Source organism: Desmodus rotundus, chromosome 1 (genome assembly GCF_022682495.2).
Source record: "Desmodus rotundus isolate HL8 chromosome 1, HLdesRot8A.1, whole genome shotgun sequence".
Taxonomy (NCBI): domain Eukaryota; kingdom Metazoa; phylum Chordata; class Mammalia; order Chiroptera; family Phyllostomidae; genus Desmodus; species Desmodus rotundus.
The window spans coordinates 22,428,254-22,450,463 of record NC_071387.1 but is presented as its reverse complement, the minus strand read 5'-3'; the positions used below and the strand labels follow the sequence as shown (position 1 = coordinate 22,450,463).

Genomic DNA, 22,210 nt, shown 5'->3' with positions numbered 1-22,210 from the left:
CCTCCTTCTTCATCTGAAACAATGTTGTTAGATTATATTGTGATAGCTGTCATATTGGCGTGCGTTAAAAAAAAACATCAAAATTGGTGAGTTTTTGTGTATAATATTGAAGATGGAAGAAAATACAGAACAGTTTTGGTGTATTATGCTTTATTATTTCAAGAAAGGTAAAAATGGAACTGAAATGCAAAAAAAAGATATGTGCAGTGTATGGAAAAGGTGCTTTGACTGATGGAACATGTTAAATTGGTTTGCAAATTTTCTTTGTATTATTGACATTTTGGCCAAATAATTATTTGCTGTGAGGCTTTCTTATGCATTGGAAGATGTTTAGTAGCACCCCTGGCCTCTACCCACTAGAAGCCAATACTGGGAGATAGCCCACATGTTCAAAATATCCAAATCAATAGTTATCGGTGAAAATGAAAAATGATCTTTCATTTTATGGAACAAACATAATGGACTTTTGGCCAACACCGTAGAATTACCATATGCTGTACTATAAAGATTCCCAAAATTTTACCTGTAGTACACATCTCCCTGTGATCTCCCAAACTTTTTTTTTTTTTTAATGCGTCCTTTTTCTGTTTATTTTCAGAGAGAGATGAAGGGAGGGAGAAAGAGAGGGAGAGAAACATCGTTGTGCCAGAGTTACATCATTCCATTTCCTCTCACACTGCCCCTACTGGGGACTTGGCCCAAAACCCAGGCATGTGCCCTGACTGAGAATCTAAACAGCGACCCTGAGGTTCGCAGGTCAGAACTCAATCCACTGAGCCACACTAGCTATGGCCCAGACTCATTCTTTAAACTGCCAGCTAGAAAACCTATAACCTCCACAAACTTCTTAGGTTCCAGGTGACTGCTCTATTAATCCCCATCTGATTATTTGTCTTTATTCCCTTCCTTGCATGTAGCATCATCCATCCTCTACAAAAATATTGGCATCATCTTGGACCGTCTTCTTCTCTTGGCCTCATGGCCTGGGAATCCTGTTACTAGTTCTACCCAAAGTCTGTGGAATATTTGTTTCTATTGCCATTTCATCACCTTAGTTTATGTTCTTACCTCACTGATATTCTTTAATTACCTGGTTCTAACTAGTGTATTCTCTGACATAGGAGACTTTCTAAAAGGTAAATCTAATGAGGTCATTATTAGTTCGTTTCATAATTCCTGGGTGACCTGAAAGATAAGTTCAAAACTCACTCTTACGACACACATAAGGTTCTTCGTCACTACTTCTGTAACCTCTTTAGCTCTGTCTTGTGTTGTCTATTGACCCTAATTTTCTTTGTGCTTTTAAGATCTAAAAAGTGCCCTGGCTGTTGTGGTTCAGTGGATTGAGCCCTGGCCTGCAAACCAAAAGATCACCAGTTCAGTTCCCAGTCAGGGTACATGCCTGGGTTGCGGGCCAGGTTCCCAGTTGGGGCTGTGTGAGGGGTGACCAATGTATCTCTCTCACCCATCAATTTTGTCTCCCTTCTTGTCTCTCTAAAAATAAATACGACAAATTAGAAAGTATCAGACTGCTTATAGGCATTTCATTGTGATTTTTTCATACCTTGATTAATTAGGAAGCGTAATTTTGGACGCCATAGCATCGTGACTAGACATGGGGGCTCTGGGGCCCGACAGCCTGTCTTTGTGTCTCTGCACCGTGACTTACTCACCAGCCATTGACAGCAGGGTCACACTCTCTCTACACCTCAGCCTCACTTTAAAGGAGAGGAAAATAAACTTTCTCACAGACTTACTCTAAGAATTAAATGAGAAACACCCTGTTAAAGTAGTGTAGTTCTGATACTTAACCAGTTTTAATTTTGTTTTGTAAAGTTTTTTATGAAATGGGAAAGGAAAAGTCACTACCCTAAACTTCCAAACACCATATTTTCTCAGTGATAACTAGTTTTTTAAACTGTACTTTTGTAGCTCTGACATATCTTTATTTAAAATTCTGCAGAAGAAAAAAAGTCATTCAACTGACGAGTGTCATCTAGGTATCAGGGAAACAGTGATGCAAAATAATAAGGTCCCTTGTACCTGCATTCAGATGAGGGTGGAGGGAAATGTGAAATATATTGCAAATCATGATAGATGATATGTTAAAAACTAATGGCGTTCATAAAGAAAAACAGAAGGCACTTGATAGTTAGGCAATACCTCACCGAGACTGTACCATTTAAATTGAGAACTGTAGCATGTAAAGGAACTGGCCATCACAGAGGCTTGGTGTATATAAAGGTTCTGGGACAGGAGGGGGATGACTTGTAAAGTAAAATGGAGAAGATCATTATGGTTGAAATGTCGTGTATGGAGGATTACTGAGGGTTGGGAGCCCAAAATGAGATTTTCTTTTTTAAAAGCTTACTTTGGCAACTGGCTGAAGAATGAATTGTAGGCTTGAAAGCAGAAGAGGAGGAAGCAAGTTTTAATCCAGGTCAGCGATTGTTCTGGACTGGTATTAAGTGAAGGCAGTGGAAAAAGAGAGAACTGGATTGGTGTGGGATGTAATTTAGTTCTAGGACCTACCACATACACTAATAGATTTGATGTGGAGGCAGGGGAAAGGGAATTGAAATCACTGAGGTTTTCTGGTTCAAGTACTTGGATTGGATATTGGTGCCATTTGTTGAAATAGCAGAGTCCTGGAATAACAGAGCCCTGGTCGGGTTGCTCAGTAGGTTGGAGCATCATCACATACACCAAGAGGTTGCAGGTTCAATTCCTGGTCAGCACATAACCAAGGTTGCACAGGTTTGATCCCCAGTCAGGGTGCGAATGGGAGATAACCAATTGATGTTGCTCTCTCTCCTCGTCCCTCCCTTCCTCTCTCTCCCTAAAATCATTAACTAAAAAAGTTTCTCCTGGTGAGATTAAAAAAGGAGAAGAAATGGAGATGGCAGATGATGGTGGGACACATTTGAGGGGAGAATCTTTAGAAATCCAAGGTCATATTTGGTGCTGGTTTAGGAGTGAGTGGAATGTGAGGAAGTGGACACAGCACACAGACATCTAGGGCTGTTAAAGGAAGAATTCAGACAGATGGACCAGTTCTTGAACAAGAATTAGAATGTGGTCAAGGGAGGTAGGTTTTTGTTCTTAGAATGACATTCAAGGACAGAGTTAACTGCTGACCAGGGTAATTAAGTGGAGAGGGGAGGGTAGGAAATGGACAAAAGAGGAAATAACTAAAAGGCCCAGTTCTTTGAGGAGACAAGAAAGGGGATGACACCCAGAACACAAGTGGAAGAAAAGATAGTTTACGTGAGGTGAAAGTGACTTACTGCTCTTGAGTCATTGTACCAGCTTTGTATGGTATGTGAGATTTTAACTTTATAACTGACAACCTTTCTCCCTCTGCTTTGGTAAGAAAAGGTGTCAGAGGAAAAACAACTTGTTATGGCAGAGTTGGTTGCTTGAAATGCTCCTCCTCTTATCAAAAGTCATTTATTTCATCTGTCTCTTCCAGGTTGCCACCCCTGACCTGCTAAATAAATCTGTTCTATATTTGTGCTACATTTGTACCTGATCTTCTTATTGTAGTTATTAAACATACTATATTAGTTTTCTAATGCTACTGTAATAAGTTATCACACACTTAGCAGTATAAAACAACACAGCTTTATTACCGAGCAGTACTGCATGTTAGAAGTCTGACCCAGGGCTCACTGTACAAAAATCGAGGGACCAAGTCACTGGGCTAGAATCAGGGTTGCGTTCCTTCTCTTCTGGAGACTCGAGGGGAGGATTTGTTCCAGGTTCTTTCCAGTTTGTTGAGGCTACCCACACTCCTTGGCTTATGGGCGCGCCCCGCCCCATCATCATCATCATCATCATCATCATCATCATCATCATCATCATCAAAGGAGCATAGTGTCCCTGACCATGCTTTTGTCCTCATTTCCTTACATGTTTCTCTGACCCTCTTAATTCACTTTCCTCCTGCTTTAAAGGGCTCTTGTGGTTACATTGGGCTCACTCAGGTGATCCAGGATAATTTCCCTATTTTAGCTGATTAGCAACCATAATTCCTTTTTCCCAGGTAACCTAACATACTTGTAGGTTCCAGGTGGGGAGGGGGGCATTATTCTGCCTACCACATATATGTTGTGTTTTATACTGTTATTCATCTGCATATTCCTAGTACTGTAGTGCTTGAAACATTGTATACATTCAGTAAGGATGTGGAGAATGTTTGGTCATTAAATGTTCCCCTTCTTTTCCCTCCCACCCCTGTAGTGACAGGTCAGTCTTACGAAAATATGGTAACTGAGATCATGTCAATGGGCTATGAACGAGAGCAAGTAATTGCCGCCCTGAGAGCCAGTTTCAACAACCCTGACAGAGCAGTGGAGTATCTTTTAATGGTGAGAAACGTTTTACTTTCTTCATTGTACTTTAAAACCAATATCCCAAAGAAACAATGATTTTAAAGGAATAGTAACAATTCACAGTAGAATATGATATATGCCAGATAATTTACATAATACTTTCATTTTCTTAGTATGTTAACATTTTGTGTTGATAAACTTTCCTGTCCTGAAAGATTGCGACACAGTTTTCAGTTACTGAACAGCGTGGCTGACTGAGATGTGCAGCTGGCTCTTCTTTTGGAGTAGATCCTCTTCCCCAGCAATGTCATCCTCAGACTGATAGCTTGTGTTGGGGGGTAAGGGCACATACAGGTTTTTTTTTCCATGTAATCAAATCTAACATTTAATAGCTTTATTGACTACCAGCATAATTTCGAATATACTACTTAGAGCGAAAGATTTAAGTTAGGAGCCCAACCCAAATTTTATTTGACTTATAGTCTAAATTTTTATAATTAATTGATGATTTTTTTAAACTGGGAGATTTCACTTAAAAAATTCAGATAATCTGGTTTATCTGGACAAATTGATCCCAGATTTTCACAAGGGATTAGGAAGAATTTTAGATCGTAGATTCTTTAATTCACCATTTTCTGATCCATTCACTCTTACCTGACAGTGTTACACATTTAATTTAACACACGATGTTATTTGCCTTGTTCCATTGATATTTGAATTGTTAGCTTGTTTATAGTTGGTAGCAGCTGAGGGGATTTTAAGTAAGTCGCTGTTTTTACTAGCATAAGGCTTTTGAGAAATAGGTGGGTGTGGGCGTGGACTAAAACCCTTGATATTTTATGACAGTAAATGTCTTAGTTTTCCAGATGCAGTGTAGGCTAAAATAACAGCATATAATTTTGGAACAATATTAGATTAATATTTTTTTAGTCTTAACATTTTATTCTGTACTTGTCTGGTGTTTTGAAGTATTATCAAAGTCTAAATCGCCCTAAATATCATCCATGATCCTATCTGTTTGGGAAGTACAGTCCACAGTTAACCCGTTCCTTTGTTTCCAGGTTGTGCATCGTTAGCAACTCCCTTTCAGATAGTGGGTTCAGGAGAGTCAGGAGTCTCTGCCTCCACTAGTTATATGCATACTCATTCGCACGTGAGATTCACCAGACCTGTTCTTAGCATATTAGTTTTCATGTTTTAATTTAAAGAAATTTCTATCTTCATTCCAGGGCATTTTTCATTGTTTTTAGTTGGGGGGTGGGGAACATGGCTCTGTTGCCTTCTCATCTGTGCCCCCGCTGACCTGGGATTGATCCCGTGACCTTTCCGTCTACAGGACAACACTCCAGCACTCTGAGCCACACCAGCCGGAGCTTGTCTGCTCTTTTTCGTTGTCCTCTTGAGGAGGGTCTTTAAAATGCTGTCAGTTCATTTTATCAATTTGTTTGGAATTGAGGAATCACTGGATTTATAACCACTAGGGATCTGTTTATGGTTACTCCTCCCTCCCACCCCTTTCAAAACCCCACATAGTCTATTAAAGTGTTGCCTTTCCTTATACAGAATGACTTTCATTTATTCCTGATTTGGAATTCTGTGTCAGTTTAATAGAATCATATTTTTATCTAGTAGATTTAAAACTTCAAGGCATCAAAAAATGAACTCCCTCAAAAGCATTTGTGTTTTCAGTGCCTGAAGTGACATCTAATGCGGCCAGCTGTTACCCTGCTGCTCATTATCCCTAATTCATTTTTTTTTTTACTTTCCAATTACAGTCAACATTCAATATTATTATATTAGTTTCAGGTGTGTAGCATAGTGATTAGACATTTATATACCTTACAAAGGCCTTGATTATACGTTTACAATTTTGGCTTCGGATTTACTGGGAAATGAAAACATTTACCATTGCAGTCTTTTATTCAAATGTAATGTTTCCTTCTTTGTTCTTCCAAATTCTGTGAAGATTTCTTAAAGACATTTCTAATAAGTTGTATATGAGAAGTTCTGTAAGTCATTTGCATCAAAACAGGGTATTTCAAGTGTTTCAGTGCCATTTTAAGTTACAGTAACTTCAGGAGATAAATGCTGCTACCTTAGAGAAAGCATCACCTGAATAATTATTTAAGTTTGTTTTATACCTGTTTTTGTAAGTTTTGAATAATCAGTTTTAATTTTTAATATGTGATGCTTCTGGGTGATACTTTCTCAGAACCATGGATCAGTAGAGGTGATCCTTCCTGCTTGGTCACTGTCATCACTTGTTCTGTCTCTGTTGGACCTTTTTTCCCCCTGGGGTCATTTCAGAAGTGCCACATGTGCCTCAAAACCTCTTTCTTTGTAAGATCTTAATGCTAGGATTATAAATCCAGTTCTTTCTGAATTACAAAATTCATTTACTGTATTTTGCCTTGTATAATGCACACTCATGTTCTTGTCCCAAACTTTTAGGGAAAAAATCTTTTAATTTCTTAATTATTTACGTATTTATATTTAGATTCTTGCTTTTTATGTTATAAAGGAATTTTGCATTGATTTTCATATATATTAGGGTCTAAGAAATTTTAGGTAACAAGTAACTACAAAACACAAAAACAGATACAGAGGTAAATCAGGTACTACCTGTATATAATGTGCATCCTTATTTTTCCCCTCAAAAATTTGGGCAAGAAAGTGTGCATTATACATGGCAAAATACAATATACCTTAGGTCTATACTGTCTGGTAAGGTAGCTATTAAGTACAAGTAGCTATTCTAATAAAATGAAAAGTAAGTTAAAATTTTAGCTTCTGAGTAACATTAACCACATATCAAGTTATCGGTAGCTACATGTGGCTACTGGGTATTTTATTGGACAGCATGGCTATAGAATATTTCCATCATCATGGGAAGTTCTATTGGACAGTGTTGCATTGTGTTCGGCTGGCCAAAGATAAGTTAGGTTTTTTCCATATGGCGGCTCTAGTAGTGCTTATTTGTCTTTAACTTCATTTGAAACAATGTTACTAGATTGTATTGTGACTTGTCATATCAGCGTGCATTTTAAAAAATACTTATCAAAACTAGTGAATTTTTGTGTAGCCATTTATTTTTAAGTAAAAATAAAAGTTTTTTTTTCGCCAATAACTTTATTAAACAACGTATTCACCTTCATACTGAAGATGGAAGAAAATAAGCACATTTGCAGCGTAGTATGCTTTATTATTTCAAGAAAGGTAAAAATGCAACTGAAACTCAAAAAAGATTTGTGCTGTGTATGGAGAAGGTGCTGCGACTAATGGAAGGTATTAAAAGTGGTTTGCAAAGTTTCATGCTGGAGATTGTTCACTGGACAATGCCCCATGGCTAGGTAGACCAATTCAAGTTGATGGCCATCAGATTGAGACATTAGTTGAGAATAATCAGCATTATACCATGTGGGAGATAGACAATATATTCAAAATCTCCAAATCAAGTGTTGAAAAATCACTTGTACCAGCTCTGTTACGTTAATCACTTTGATGTTTGGATTCCACATTAGTTAAGGGGGAAAAAACCTGGACTGCATTTGTGCATGCAATTCTCTACTAAAACGAAATGAAAATGTTTCATTTGTTAAAACAAATTACGACAGGCGATCAAAAGTGGATACTTTACAATAATGTGGAATGGAAGAGGTCATGGGGCAAGTGAAGATTACCACCGCCAACCACACCAAAGGCCATCTTCATCCAAAGAAGGCAGTGTTGTACATATGGTGGGATTGGAAGGGAGTTGTCTATTATGAGCTCCTTCCGGAAAACCAAACAGTTAATTCCAACAAGTACTGCTCCCAGTTAGACCAACTGAAAGCAGCACTGGGCAAAAAGCGTCTGGAATTAGTCAACAGAAAACACATACTCTTCCAGCAGGATATCATAAGGCCGCATGTTTGTTTGGTGACCAGGCAGAAACTGTTACATCCTCACCAGGAGGTTCTGATTCATTGCCGTTCACCAGACATTGCACCTTTGGATTTCCATTTCTTTTGGTCTTTACAAAATTCTCTTAATGGAAAAAATTTCAATGCCCTGGAAGACTACAAAAGGCACCTAGAACAATTATTTGCTCCAAAAGATAAAAAGTTTTGGGAAGATGGAGTTATGAAGTTGCCTGAAAGATGGCAGGAGGTAGTGGAACAAAACGGTGAATACGTTGTTTAATAAAGTTATTGACGGAAAAAACCTTTTATTTTTACTTAAAAATAGAGCAAACTTTTTGGCCACCCCAATATTGTAGCAATATGGGTTCTTCTGCGCTACACTCAAGCCATTTCTAACCAAATTTAAATGTATGCAGCTTTCAGATAAGACTTAATTCTTCACTTCTAATTTGAAGGAGACATCTGTTTGATGCTTTTGGAAATTAGACAAGGCTATTAAATATATTAATAAATCTTTTACTCTGAATAATTTGACTAACTTTAAATGACAGGATATTTTAAAGCTTGGACATTGTGTTACAGGGAATTCCCGGAGATAGAGAAAGTCAGGCTGTGGTTGACCCCCCTCCAGCAGCTACTACTGGGGCTCCTCAGTCTTCAGTGGCTGCAGCTGCAGCAACTACAACAGCAACAACTACAACAACAAGTTCTGGAGGTAAAGTGGAATCTTTGGGATGGGGAGGAAATGGCTCTGAATTTCTACTGTAAAATAATTTCAACCAACGTATTTTGAAGTGAGGTTTATTCCCAGAGCCTTCAGATAACTCTCAAAGCACATTCTCTATTCATCAGTGTTGGAGAAGGGTCCAGAAGAAATTTTACCAAATAGATGTAAAGATATTTTTGCTTATATTAAACATCATTGCTCCAGTTTGGTAAAGAGCATAGTGTTTTGAAGCCATTTCCAATGGTTTGCTCACCTTATCTCTTTCTCTCCTTATAAATGTTATATATATAATTTCAAAGCCAGTACTATCTTAGTGATTATACAACCAAGGAAATAAAACCTCAGGAGGTTTAAAATCTTGTATAAAGAGGTGAAAGCAAACTTAAATTCAAGTATCCACTGGCCAACACTCATATTTCCATTGCCAAAAGTTTGACTACAAAGCAAATTCTTAGGTAGGCCCAGGAATTACTTGTATTCTCCATCATTCTTCTGTATATTGATAAAGTCTTCAAACTCAATTTTGAAGAAGCCAGTCTTTGATGCATTTTCTAGTTCTAATTATGGCAGTCAATTCTGATTGACAAATTTCTGAGCACTTTTTTTTTAAAGATTGTATTTATTTATTTTTAGAAAGGGGAAGAAAGGGAGAAAGAGAGGGAGAGAAACATCAACATGTGGTTGCCTCTCGAGCATCCCCTAGTGGGGACCTGGCGCGCAACCCAAGCATGCGCCCTGACTAGGAATTGAACCTGTGACCACTTGGTTCACAGGCTGGCACTCAGTCCACTGGGCCACACCAGCCATTGTATCCATTCTCCCAGCGGACCTGGTCAGCTTTTCATTTCTGGAGATTCAGTATGGGGGTGGAAAGAAGAGGCCACAACATTCATTGGTTCTGACTGAGGGGCTGCTCCTTTCAGCAGCACTTTACTAACTTAGTTTCTGACTTTTGTTTTCTTCATCTGTAAAACTGGTGTTACACATAGAAAAATAAATATCCATGTTATGTGGTCATTTTAATTTGAATGATTGTCTTGAATTAAAATTTAGGGAATAACATCTAAAAAATTCTCATTATCCATTAGTAACCTCAAAAACAATTCTTTTGTATGCAAATTTTGATTTTTATATAGTATAAGCAGACAAGCACCACCACCCCAAAAAGTCACAAGTTCTAGATCTTATACTTTATTTTGCATTATTAAATAGTATTTATTCTTATAAAGGGATCTTATTTCAAGTGTTTGTAGATTATAAATGTTTGAAATTTAAGGGTCATAATAAAAAATTCTAACTGTAATTGAGTTTGCGTTAATAAAATTCCATCTGATCTGCAAACCTGAACTCTTAAGTTTTAATTATTAAATACAGGAGTGGGCAAAAAAGTAGATTTACAGTTGTGACTATGCAAAACAGGTGTTATTTTTTAATCTATTGGTTGTTTTGGGGGGGTGGTGAGAGAGAGAAAGAGAGAATCATTGATTGTTCTTCCACTTGCTTACATTGTTCATTTGAAGGTCACCTTTTGTATGTGCCGTGACCAGGGACCAAATCTGCAACCTTGGTGGAGTGGGATGACCCTCTAACTGGATTACCTGTCCACAGTGAATTTATTCTTGTATTATTATTTATTAATTTGTATTTTTCCATACAAATAACTGTAAACCTACTTTTATCCACCCCTGTTTTGAATTTTCCAGGAATTCAAGCTCAAGATTTTATTTCTGAGAACTCAAATTATATATTTTTCTATTTTCCAGTATCTATTATCCAAATTATGATTGACCAGCTCTTTGTGTATGTAAGTGCTACTTTTGTTTAAAAACATTTATGTGTATTTTAGGTCATCCCCTTGAATTTTTACGGAATCAGCCTCAATTTCAACAGATGAGACAAATTATTCAACAGAATCCTTCCCTGCTTCCTGCATTGCTACAACAGATAGGTCGAGAAAATCCTCAGTTACTACAGGTAACTAACTAGTGTTAATTTCAGAAGTGGGTTTAGAGTGTGTATCACACTTTGAAAAAGTCAAAGAGTACTCCTTCCCCTCTACCGATGTTAAACCGTTCTTCTAAGCTGCTGCTTCAGTAGAATATGGAGTAAAGATAGATGTCCTGAAAAAAGAGTTGGGCGTGGAGATTTGGTTGATTTTAGTTGGTCAGATGATGAATTTGGGAACTACTTTATTAAAGAATCTGAGAAACTCTTCAGCAAAGAAACTTTGCTTTTTTCCCCAACCTTATTATTAGTGGAGTACTACCTCTTAGAAAATATACTTGTAGGCTTCGGTCACAATTTTAGTTTTGTACATCATTGTATTGCATGCTCATGTGGAAGACATATATAAGTTTTGTTTCTTCCTATAGTCATCAAGTAGGTTTTTAACATTGATTTGGGGGGGGGCAGGGTACATTATGAATGAGAATTTGAATTCTCTTAATTCTTCATTGTTTATCTGACTCAAGAACTGAGCTTCTTTAATAATATACAAGGAATCATATCATTCCAAAGACTAAATAATCTTAGAATCATTCTAGAATATTACAGTTGCAAAGTTATAGCTTCTCTCTTACTTGTATTTAGAATTCTTATTTTCTTGAAGATATTTTATATCAATGTATTGTTTTTTCTCTGTCCTTCAAACCACCACAGCAAATTAGCCAACATCAGGAGCATTTTATTCAGATGTTAAATGAACCAGTTCAAGAAGCTGGTGGTCAAGGAGGAGGCAGTGGAGGTGGCAGTGGAGGAATTGCAGAAGCTGGAAGTGGTCATATGAACTACATTCAAGTAACGCCTCAGGAAAAAGAAGCTATAGAAAGGGTGAGTTTAAGTAAAACTAACAGCTCAGTTCTTAGTCACAGTAGCCACATTCAGGTGCTCAGTATTTACATGGGGCTAGTGGCTACTGCATTGAGTAGCACTGGTCCAGAGCATTTCCATCATAGGAAGTAGTTCTTCTAGAGCCCGACAGAGCATTTCCCTTAGGGATTGCAATAAAGACAAGCTCTTCTTAGCCCTGCTCTCGCATCTTGTCTTCGTGAGCCCTGGGGACCAGCAGTGACTACCATTCTGTCATGAAAATAGTTATAAATAAATTAAGAAACTGAAAATTTCATTGATGTGTTAATATTCAGGGGAAAAACTGATCTTTAATTCTCTGCCCAAATTAAGATTGTCCATTTTTTTAAATTTATATTTCAGATTTTAATTTCATATTGTTACTAAAATGTAAAACAGATATGTGTATGAATTCTATAAAAAACGCTGTACAGTAAACATCAGAACCTGGTGTCCTGATTTCTGTTTCCATCCTCACCACGTTGACCAGTGTAGGTCACGACACTACAGGAGCCTAGTTTTTATGGTACTGTGAGTAGTCGTTCATTCTCTGGCCCCTCTGTTCACGTTTGTAACTGGGGAATCACAGTACTTGCCCTGTTGGACCTAGCATTCTGAGATGGAAATTCCATGAAGTGCTTTTTCCCTTAATACTTAGAAAATCATCTGGACAGTAATTTGTCTTTGTTTATGATATAAGTGTTCATATCAACTGTTCAAAGTTTATAATTACGTATTTCTTTTTTTTTTTTTTTTTTTTTTTTTTTTTTTACCCCAACCCCAATTACGTATTTCTTAAAAGATATTTTATATCTGACTGGTATTACTCCGCTCGAGTACCAGAATTGAGTAAATGACACTGGCCTCAATTATTCTATGCCTTTTTTTTTTTTTTTTTTAAGTTAGATTCAGTTTTTGATTTCTGTGTTGGAGAAATTTTGTTGCTTGTGCTTTTAATGTCATACTAAGAGAATATTGCCTAATACAAGTTTAAAAGATTTACTCTTATTTTTCTGAAGAGTTTATAATTACTATTACATTTTAAGTTACTTTTTGTTTATGGTGTCAGGCTACACTGTTTTTCACCTGGCTGTCCAGTTGCCCCAGCACCGTTTATTGAAAATAACTACTCCTTTCCCACTAAGTTGTCTTGGCATTCTTATTAAAAATCAAGTAACCATAAGTGTGAGGGTTTATTCGGGGCTGTCAGTTCTGTTCCGTTAAACTATATGTTTATCCTACACCAGAACCTCAGTCTTGATTACTGTGGCTTTGTAATAAGGTTTGGTTTTGGGGGGCGGGGGTTCAGATTTTATTTATTTTTAGAGGGGAAGGAAGGGAGAAAGAGAGGGAGGAAAATATCAATGTGTGGTTGCCTCTCACATGCCCCCACCAGGGACCTAGCCTGCAACTCAGGCATGTGCCCTGACTGGGAATTGAACCAGCAACCCTTTGATTTGCAGGCTGGCGCTCAATGAACTGAGCCACAGTAGCCAGGGCGCTTTGTAGTAAGTTTTGAAATCAGGAAGTTAGTGCTTCAATTTTGTGCTGCTTAAGATTCTTTTGGCTTTTCTGCGTCCCTCGTGTTTTCATATTACTTTTAGGATCAACTTCTCTGTTATCTATTCACCACCCCCCACCCCCCCCCAAAAAAGTGGCTGGGATTAGGATATTGTGTTTTTCTGTAGATCATTTTGGAGTGTGTTACCGTGTTAGCAGTATTAGGTCGTATCAAGCCATGAACGTGATTTCCTTTCATTATTAGACTTTCTGTAATTTTCATTCAGAAATGTTCTGTGGTCTTCCGTTTGTACTTCTTGTGTTAAGTTTATTCCTAAATATTTTTATTGTTTTTGATGTTATAAATGAAAGTGTTTTCTTAATTTCATTTTTCGGATTGTTCATTGTTAGTTATGTAGAAATACAAATTATTTTGTGTATTGGTCTTACGTATATCTCGTAACCTTTCTGTGATGTCATGTATCAATTCTGATCATTTGGGTGCGTGTTCCTTAGAATTTTATATATGCAAGATACTAGTTGCAAGTAGACATGGTTTTACTTTTCTAATATGGATGGCCTTATTTGTTTTGTGTGCTAATTGCTCTACCAGAGGTGTCCAACCTGCAGCCCAACACAGAATCGTAAATTTACTTAAAATACTACGAGATTTCTTTGTGATTATGTGTCTCAGTGTATGTAACGTGAGGGCCAAGGCAACTCTTCTTCCAGTGTGGTCCAGAGATGCCGGAAGATCGGACACCCCTGAGCCTCCTGTGTGTTGATCAGTAGTAGTGACGAGAGCCCACGTGACTGTCTGATCTCGGATCTTAGGAGAAAATATTGCCGTCTTTTCGCTATTAAGTATGATGTTAGCTGTGAGTTTTACTAAATTCCTTTTATCTGCATGAGGAAGTTTTTTTCTATTCCTAGTTTGATGAGTGTTTTTATAACAAAAACATTTTGGATTTTGCCAAATGCTTTCTCTGTGTTTAAGCTGGTCATGTAGTTTTGTCCTTTCCTGTTACGTGCCTTATTCGTTCACTGATTCTTTGTATGTTGGACCAACCTTGTATTCCTAGGGTGAATCCTAGTTGGTCATGGTATATATTATCTTTCTGTGTGTGTTGCTGGTTGAGTCTGCTAGTATTTTATTGAGGGTTTCTACATCTATCTTAATAAGAAATACTGGTCTGGTGTGTATGTCTGCTTTTGGTATCAGTGTAATAATACTAGCTTTATAGAACCAGTTGGGAAGAGTTTATGAAAAATTGGTATTAATTTTTCTTTAAACAATTGGTGAAATTCAGCAGTGAAGTTATCTGGGCCTGGTTTTTCTTTGGAAAATTCTCTCACATTCAGTCTTGTTACTTGTTATCGGCCTATTCAGATTACCTGTTTGTTCTTGAGTCAGTTTTGGTGTTTTTTGTTTTTCTAGAAATTGGTCTATTTCATGTAAGATATCTAACTTGTTCATAATATTTCCTTTTTAACAGTTTTTATTTCTATAAAAAATAGCAATGTGTTCACATTTATTCCTGATTTTAGTAATTGTAATTGATCTAAAGGGAAAAAAAGCACTAACTTTTGGTTTTGTTGATTCTGTTACTTTTCTAGTTTTATTTATTTTCTCTCTGATTTTTATTATTTTCCTCCTCTTCGTGTTTTGGAATTTGTTTCTTTCTATTTTTTAGTTTCTTAAGATGGAACCTTAGGTACTGATTTGAGGCCTTTGTTTTTTATACAGACTATTACAGCTCTGGCCTTCCCTGTAAGCACAGCTCCAGCAGCCTCCCATAAGTTTCAGTGCTTTGTGGTTTGGTTTTGTTTGCTTTGTGGTTTGGTTTTAATTCCCACATATTTATGAATTTCTCAAGTTTCCTTTTATTACTGAGTTCTAAGCTCATTCCATTGTGGTCAGAGAACGCATTTTCTATAATTTTAGTTCTGTTAAATTCATCGAGGTTTGTTTCATGCCCTAACATGGTCTTTATGGAGAATGTTCTGTGTATACTTGAGAAGGACACATAATCTTCTGTAAATGTCTGTTAAGTCTAGTTGGTTTTTTATGTTGTTGAGTTTCCTCTTTCCCTTCCAGTCTTCTGCCTAGTTGCTGTATCCATTATTGAACGTGGGGGGCTGTTGAAGTCTCCACCTATTATTGTTGAATTGTCTCTTTCTCCCTTCAGTTCTGTCAATTTTTGTTTCATGAATTTTGGGACTCCTATATATATGTTTATAATGAAGTCTCTGATGCTTTATCATCATAAAATGTCCTTTGTTATTAGTAACAATTTTTATGTTAAAATCTATTTTGTCTGATATTAATACAGCCACTCCAGCTCTCTTTGTAACTGTTTGCGTGGTATATATCTTTTTCCATCCTTTTACTTTCAGCATATTTGTGTCTTTGAATCTAAAGTGTGTGTCTTATAGAAGCATATAGTTGGATCGTGCCCTATCTACCTTTTCCTTCAGCTAGCCCAGCTTTAATCTGGACAAGACCTAGGTAACAACATTGTTTTTTAGTTTCTTCTCCTCTCATGGATGAATAATCATGCTGAATTGGGACTTGTGCCCAGTTTTTTAAGGTCGTTTCTTGATATAGTCTGATATAAGGCTATTGAGACAGTTGAGGAGGGGGTTCATAAATAGCATTTGGTGGACAAATGTGTAGGTTCTAATGAATTAGATCATTGAACTTAGTGTTTAAAGATTATTGAGTCACAGGTGATTTTTTTAAATAGACTAGGAAAACGAACGTGGCTATAACAATTAAGCACGTAAAAATAGACCACCATAAATCTTGATCTCAGAAATATCATGTAGTATCACTAATAATTGATTGCCAATTTTTCTAGTATGGAGTGTTCCGTAAAGCAAGGAGATTGAGAATAGTATTTGATCCTAATGAAAGATAAGACTGTCTTTACAAACCTGAGGTAGTTAATCTCATCTCCAGTTGCTCTCATTTATATCTTCACCTTTCATACACTAAGAGCCATTTAACTTACAAATTTCTGTAGGGTCATTTATTTTTAAACCGCCATAGTAAGCAACTAATTTTTAGTGTTTGTTAGTGCAGTTGGTGTTAAGTGTCTGTTAGTCAAATAGCTTTAACCAGGAACAGAGTTTTGTAGGTGGGTGTTAAAGGAAAGGGTCTAGTTCTGTCTGGCTCCTTGGGTTGGACAACAAATTCATATTCATATAGGGTTAGATTCCTGTAAAATTCTCAAGAGCTTTTTTGTGTCTTCCATAGTAAGTTTTCAAGTGATGATCAGTCAGTGGTGCTATGCTGGAATAATAATGTTTTCTTTCTTTCTTCCAGTTAAAGGCATTAGGATTTCCTGAAGGACTTGTGATACAAGCATATTTTGCTTGTGAGAAGAATGAGAACTTGGCTGCCAATTTTCTTCTACAGCAAAACTTTGATGAAGATTGAAAGGGACTTTTTTTTTTTAATCTCACACTTCACACCAGTGCATTACACTAACTTTGTTCACTGGATTGTCTGGGATGACTTGGGTTCATATCCACAATACTTGGTATACGGTAGTAGATTGTTGGGGGTGGGGAGGGAGGGATCTAGGATATAGGGCAGGGATAAATACAGTGCATGTCTGCTTCAATTAGCAGATGCTGCAGATCCACACAGTATGTAAAATAGACAACCAAAAACCAGCTTTTGCAGGTCTTTATATCTTGTATAAAACAGTAGGTAATTTCCTAGGTTTCACTCTTTTTAGTATACTAGATCCAGAAATTTAGTGTAATGCCCTGCTTAATATTCCTTTGACTTAACATTGGTTTCAGAAAGAATCTCTGCTACCTAGAATCTGCAGTCTGTGTTTCATGGCGACACTGGATAATGGCTTCATGAAATTGAAAAAAATTTTGGAACATCTACAAACAGAAATGCCAAATTATTGATGGTTATTGTTGCTGCTTCAAATAAGTATAAAATTAATGTCAAGAAAGTCCATTCTTTCATGTTAAATACTTGGGGTGGGGGAGGGAAGAAGGGGGATCCTTTTCTTAAAATGAAAATAATTACTGCTATTTTCAAATCTCTTGATCATTGAATGTGAGACCCTTCTAACATGATTTGAGAAGCTCTATAAGTATAGGCAGAGTTATTTTCCTGTTTACATTTTTTTGGTTTGTTTTGGGGGGAAAATTGGTAGGTGTCTAATTACTGTTTACTTCCTTGTTACATTGCAGTAAAAGTTTTAAAACCACCATTGCATGTTTGCTTTTGATGTATCCCTTTGTGAAATGAGCGCTTTGGGGCCAATGGAGCAGTGCAGCCTTCACGCTCCCTCTCTCCCCTCCCTTCCTCTCTCTCCCTTCCCCTCCCCTCCGCAGAAACGTGTTTGTCAGCAAGTCGTGAGTTCAAACTGCTGCCTTTTTTAAACCCCACAAAATGCTGATTCAGTTTAAAATTAATGCAAATGTTTCAAAACTGGGTTTCTGATATTTGTAAATGTTTTTCCTTATTAGATAAGAATATATGACCATTAAAGTCATTAGGATTATATTGCTTTCAAAAAGAGAAGGCAGACAGAACTATAATCCTGCATCTTTTATTGCATTGGAAAGATTGATGAAATCTTTTGGAAGGGTTGGGAGATGTGGCTGGAAAAGACCTTTGGAAAATATACAATCAAGATATCTTGTGGCCTATTAAAAGAAAAATCTTAATAGCAGTGTTGGCTTTTCTTTGGATTTTTTTTTCATCTCAGTTTTTTCTTTGTAATCTCCCTCATTGGCATTATTTGACCAGAAAGAGGGGGCAGATGTCTACTTGTTCAGTTTTTCAGATACAAACAGCACTATTTAAAGAAATTTTTTTCCTACCATCTGATACTGAGTTAAGATGCTGAATTTGCACAGATTTCTCCCTGCATGATCTCTTGCAATAATCCTTAGTACACCATTTGGTGATAACCTTTAAGCTTTTCCATTGTGCACTCGTGACCTGTCTGTTTAGAAAATAAATGAAATCACGATTTTTTTCCCCCAAAATGTTAATCGTTTAGTTAATCTTCATGTGTTTATTATTCCTTAAACCAACAGGCCTTTGGACTTTGTATTGCCTGTATGTTTTATGATGAACCATGCAAAATATCTCAGGAGAATAAAGTGAGGATTTGTAAACATGTTCGTCTTTCAAGGCAGAGGAGTTGGGAAGAGGGCGGCATTTCTGGTCGGATTGTGGAATGCCTTCATTTTATATTTTATCTGCTGCTCAATTGTTCAGAGAGAGAGAAAACTGGAACAGGGGAGGTGGGGCGACAGCAGCCTCTTCCTTACTTGGGAATGTGGCTGCAGAAGCTGGTGTCACAGAGCCCCTGTCCTTGGACAACGGAACTACAAGTGGTGGGGATTGACTCATACCGGGGGCATTTCCAGCCACGCCTGGCCGCTCTTCACAGTGCCTTGTGTATCTGTTTGAAGAGCCAGGCCAGACCCTATGAAAGAAGTAGGCTTTTTTGTGACCTTTGCTGTTGTGTTTTGATTTACAAACAGTTTTGGTAAATCTCTTAATGTAAGTGACTGTCTGACCTTGGAATTTTGCATTTGAAGTATTATGTCATTTATTCCTTGAAATGTTTTTATTGTTTAGTTGTTGTATGGAAAAATGGGAGGAAGCTTAAGTTTATATTTGTTAAAATCTTATTGCCATCCTCAAGTCAACTATGTCTTCACATTGTATTAAAACACTGAAGTATTCCATCAGGTCATTTTTTCCTGTACAAGATGCCTAGGATTCTAAAGAATTAATTATAAAATCTTTTCAGTGCATCCAACATCGCATCTCTCATTTTTTTTTTAAGTGAGTTTGCCATATAGAATCTTAGAAAGAAAGTTGACAGTGCCTCTATCACCAGTCCCTCTGTTTTCTTTAGTGAATGGTGAAGGTGGCAAGTAGAAGGCCAGGCACTGGATCAGTTTTATTGGGTCTCTTGTTTGTTTTCTCAATAAAGCATCAAAACAGAAATGGGATACCTGATGGAATGTAAATCAAGTTTCACGAGGGCTTTTAGAGATGTCAGGATCCCCGATTTTCCTACACTTCATGTCTTACAGCAGCTAGCCAAAGATTGCTACAAAACACCCAACCAAATGGCAGCAGTTTCAGGGAGCGAGAACTTCCTGACCCAGTCTGTATTGGGTGAGCTCCCCCGCTGGGAGGTCCACTTGTTTTTGGTTCACCTCCAATGCCCATTTTCTTTTGCTTCATCCTTCTAAGCCAGGGGGTGGCAAACTACAGCCCAAGAGCCAAACCTGGCTCACTGCTAAGAATGGTCTTTACATTTTTTAAGTTTTTTAAAATTATAGGTGAAAATTATTCAAGTTTCAGTGTTCATAAATAGTCTTACTGGAGCACAACCATGTGTTTACACACCATCTGTAGCTACTTCGGTGCTACGGAGGTTAGATGTTGAGTAGCTGCAGCAGAGACGAAAGCCTGCAAAGCCTAAATAAATCGTTGCCTGGCCTGTACCGCAAAGTGTGTCAACTCTGTTCTAAACTGCGACTAGCCTGTCCTGTGTTGAATTACACGATGCTTTTTACTCGTTTTTGGCATTCTTGGCCTCCTGACTCCAGGTCTCAGTTACAGTTTAGTTGGTTTGTTACTGGCACAGGTTCCTTCCAGCGGGGTGGCATCACCCCCACCTCTGCACGGACAAAGGAAGGAGCATTGTGTGTCTGCCATGTTGGCCTGGCATGTGTGTGGTGTCTTGAAATGATCCTTTGCGGTTGCTACACTATTTCTTGCTCTTAGAGGAAGATAATGAAATTCAGCACTAAGCATACTGTCAAAGGCACCTGGCATAGTGATGAGTCAGTCAGAACAAAAAAGGTAGATGAATCTTCGGTATCAGAGTTGGGGCCGTTGAACATCTGGAAAAAAGAGTGGGTGGACCCCTAGAGGGAGAAGTGTAGCAGTTGGGCCTGTTTGGGTGGCAGGCTGGCTTCCAGAAGAGTGTGAGGGGAGGGGGAGGGGCAGTGACAAGGAGGCAGGAGTGAAGGCTTGGACTGCTAAGGAAAAGAGAACACAGCGATGAGGTTGCAGGAACCACTGGGACAGTGACAGTGACAAAGAGGGAGAGGCCTTCCCTAGCATGTTGAGGTTAGATTTGGAAAGCTGGCTCCCCAAAGTAGGGTTTTCACTGTGGAGAGGACGGAGGGCACCAGAGAGAGACCGTGATGGCACGTTTGCTTCATGTGTGTGGTGCTGCAGATGGCAGAATGAATGGGAACTTGGTCTCTGCCGTTGAGCTGTTAAGTGCTGTTGAATAGTGATGGCACCATTAATTTTTTTAAAGTATAACTTGACTTCTAGGAACACACATTAGAAAACAGTGACCCAGACTTTGCCTCATGTCTTACTAAATTTTCTGTTGACATAGTCCCTCCTCATCCTCCTTTCCACCTGGCTCAGAGTGAGTTACAGGTGTTTAGACGTAACAATGCTCTCTAGTTCATGAGATGGTCTTGAGGGCCCCAGGGGAACCTGGCCTCAGCCCGAGCCCCAAGCAGCCTTATCTTCCCCCCAGGGTTTTCTACAAGTACTGTGTTTGCTGTGATGAAAGTTGTTGGGAAGCTCTATGCCATTCCTGTACTAGCTCTCTAGATGGGCCTCCTACCTGTTAATGGCCTGCACGCTAAACATGTGTCTACCATGGCTGGTTACTGCCTATAGAATAGCCACCTTAAAAGCTCAAAGGATGTTTGGTATGGATCCTGCATTTGGTCATTGACAGCTTCTTTCTCTTTAACAAAGTCTAAAATTGCTTCAAAATGTGGGTAGTGTTTGGCTATAAATTACAGGGGCCAGTCTGGGTTTTATTTGCCTGCAGTGGCAGATTAGAATAATAAATCAATTCACAACTGACTTGTTAAAAATTGAATGAGAATGAATGGGGCTGGTGGGGCTATGCCTTAGAACAGCTTGGGGTTAGGGTTCTTGTTCATAGACCCCTGCAGTGATTTCTTGTGAGTTTCTTGCATTTTAGTTGTGGTTTAGGGTTTTGTGTTTTGGGGGTGTTCTCATGTTTCTTTTGGTTGCCCTGGATGGGTTGCTCAATTGAGTTGGAGCATTGTCCCATGCACCAAAAGGGTGCGAATTTGATTCCCGGTCAGGGCACATACCTAAGTTGTGGGTTCGATCCCCAGTCGGGGTACATACAGGAGGCAACAGATTGACATTGATGTTTCTCTGTCTCTCCCTTCCTGCCCTTCTTCCTCCCTCGTGTCTTCCTTCCTTCCTCTCAAATCAATAAACATATCCTTGGGGGAGGATTTAAATACATTTCTTTCTGGTCAGTTAGGCCTGCTTCTGCTTGTTGGATAGCATATTGTATTAAGTTATTAGGGTTATATTGGTCAGTGGGATCAGCTTGATAGCACTTCGACTTAATTTCTATGTTGTCCTCAGTCCTACGGAAATTATCTAAAGAATAAATGTTTTGGTATTTTTTGGAAAGTTAAATGTTTTAACAAATGTATTACTACCTAGATTACAAGACAGCTGTCTCACAGACGGGCCCTCACCTCCGCGTGTTTGGTGGTTTCTCGTGACTCGAGCTAGGCGTTTGGGGAAGCAGTACCAGAGAAGTGCTGCTGCGTTCTCCCTGCCTCTCGTGCTCATTTGTGCGGCGCTCATTCACTGGGGTCACGTAAGGAAGGGGGTCTGCCAGGCCTCTCTGCTGGAGAGTGGCTGTGTCTCTTCGTACTTAATAAATATGTTATGGGAGATATTTTCGTAGTGTAAGTATCTTATTTCTCATCAAAATTCTGCCCATTAGTGTTACTAACCACTAATATTTCTTGCCTGAGTTACTACTAAGATGGTTGTCAACTGGGAATTTTCAGGTTACATAATTTCTTTT

General features: G+C 38.2%; 1 protein-coding gene across 1 annotated transcript in view; it reads left to right on the top strand.

Annotated features, from left to right (window-relative positions):
- RAD23B (RAD23 homolog B, nucleotide excision repair protein) overlaps nucleotides 1–18,016 on the top strand; it is a 52,090-nt gene extending 34,074 nt beyond the window's left edge. Inside the window, exons 6-10 of the mRNA XM_053922021.1 lie at nucleotides 4,243–4,370; nucleotides 8,819–8,951; nucleotides 10,810–10,937; nucleotides 11,622–11,792; nucleotides 16,639–18,016. Coding sequence (XP_053777996.1) covers nucleotides 4,243–4,370; nucleotides 8,819–8,951; nucleotides 10,810–10,937; nucleotides 11,622–11,792; nucleotides 16,639–16,752 — 674 coding nt within the window. The 3' untranslated portion in view covers nucleotides 16,753–18,016. The remainder of the gene's footprint in view (nucleotides 1–4,242; nucleotides 4,371–8,818; nucleotides 8,952–10,809; nucleotides 10,938–11,621; nucleotides 11,793–16,638) is intronic.
- Nucleotides 18,017–22,210: the final 4,194 nt, after the last annotated feature.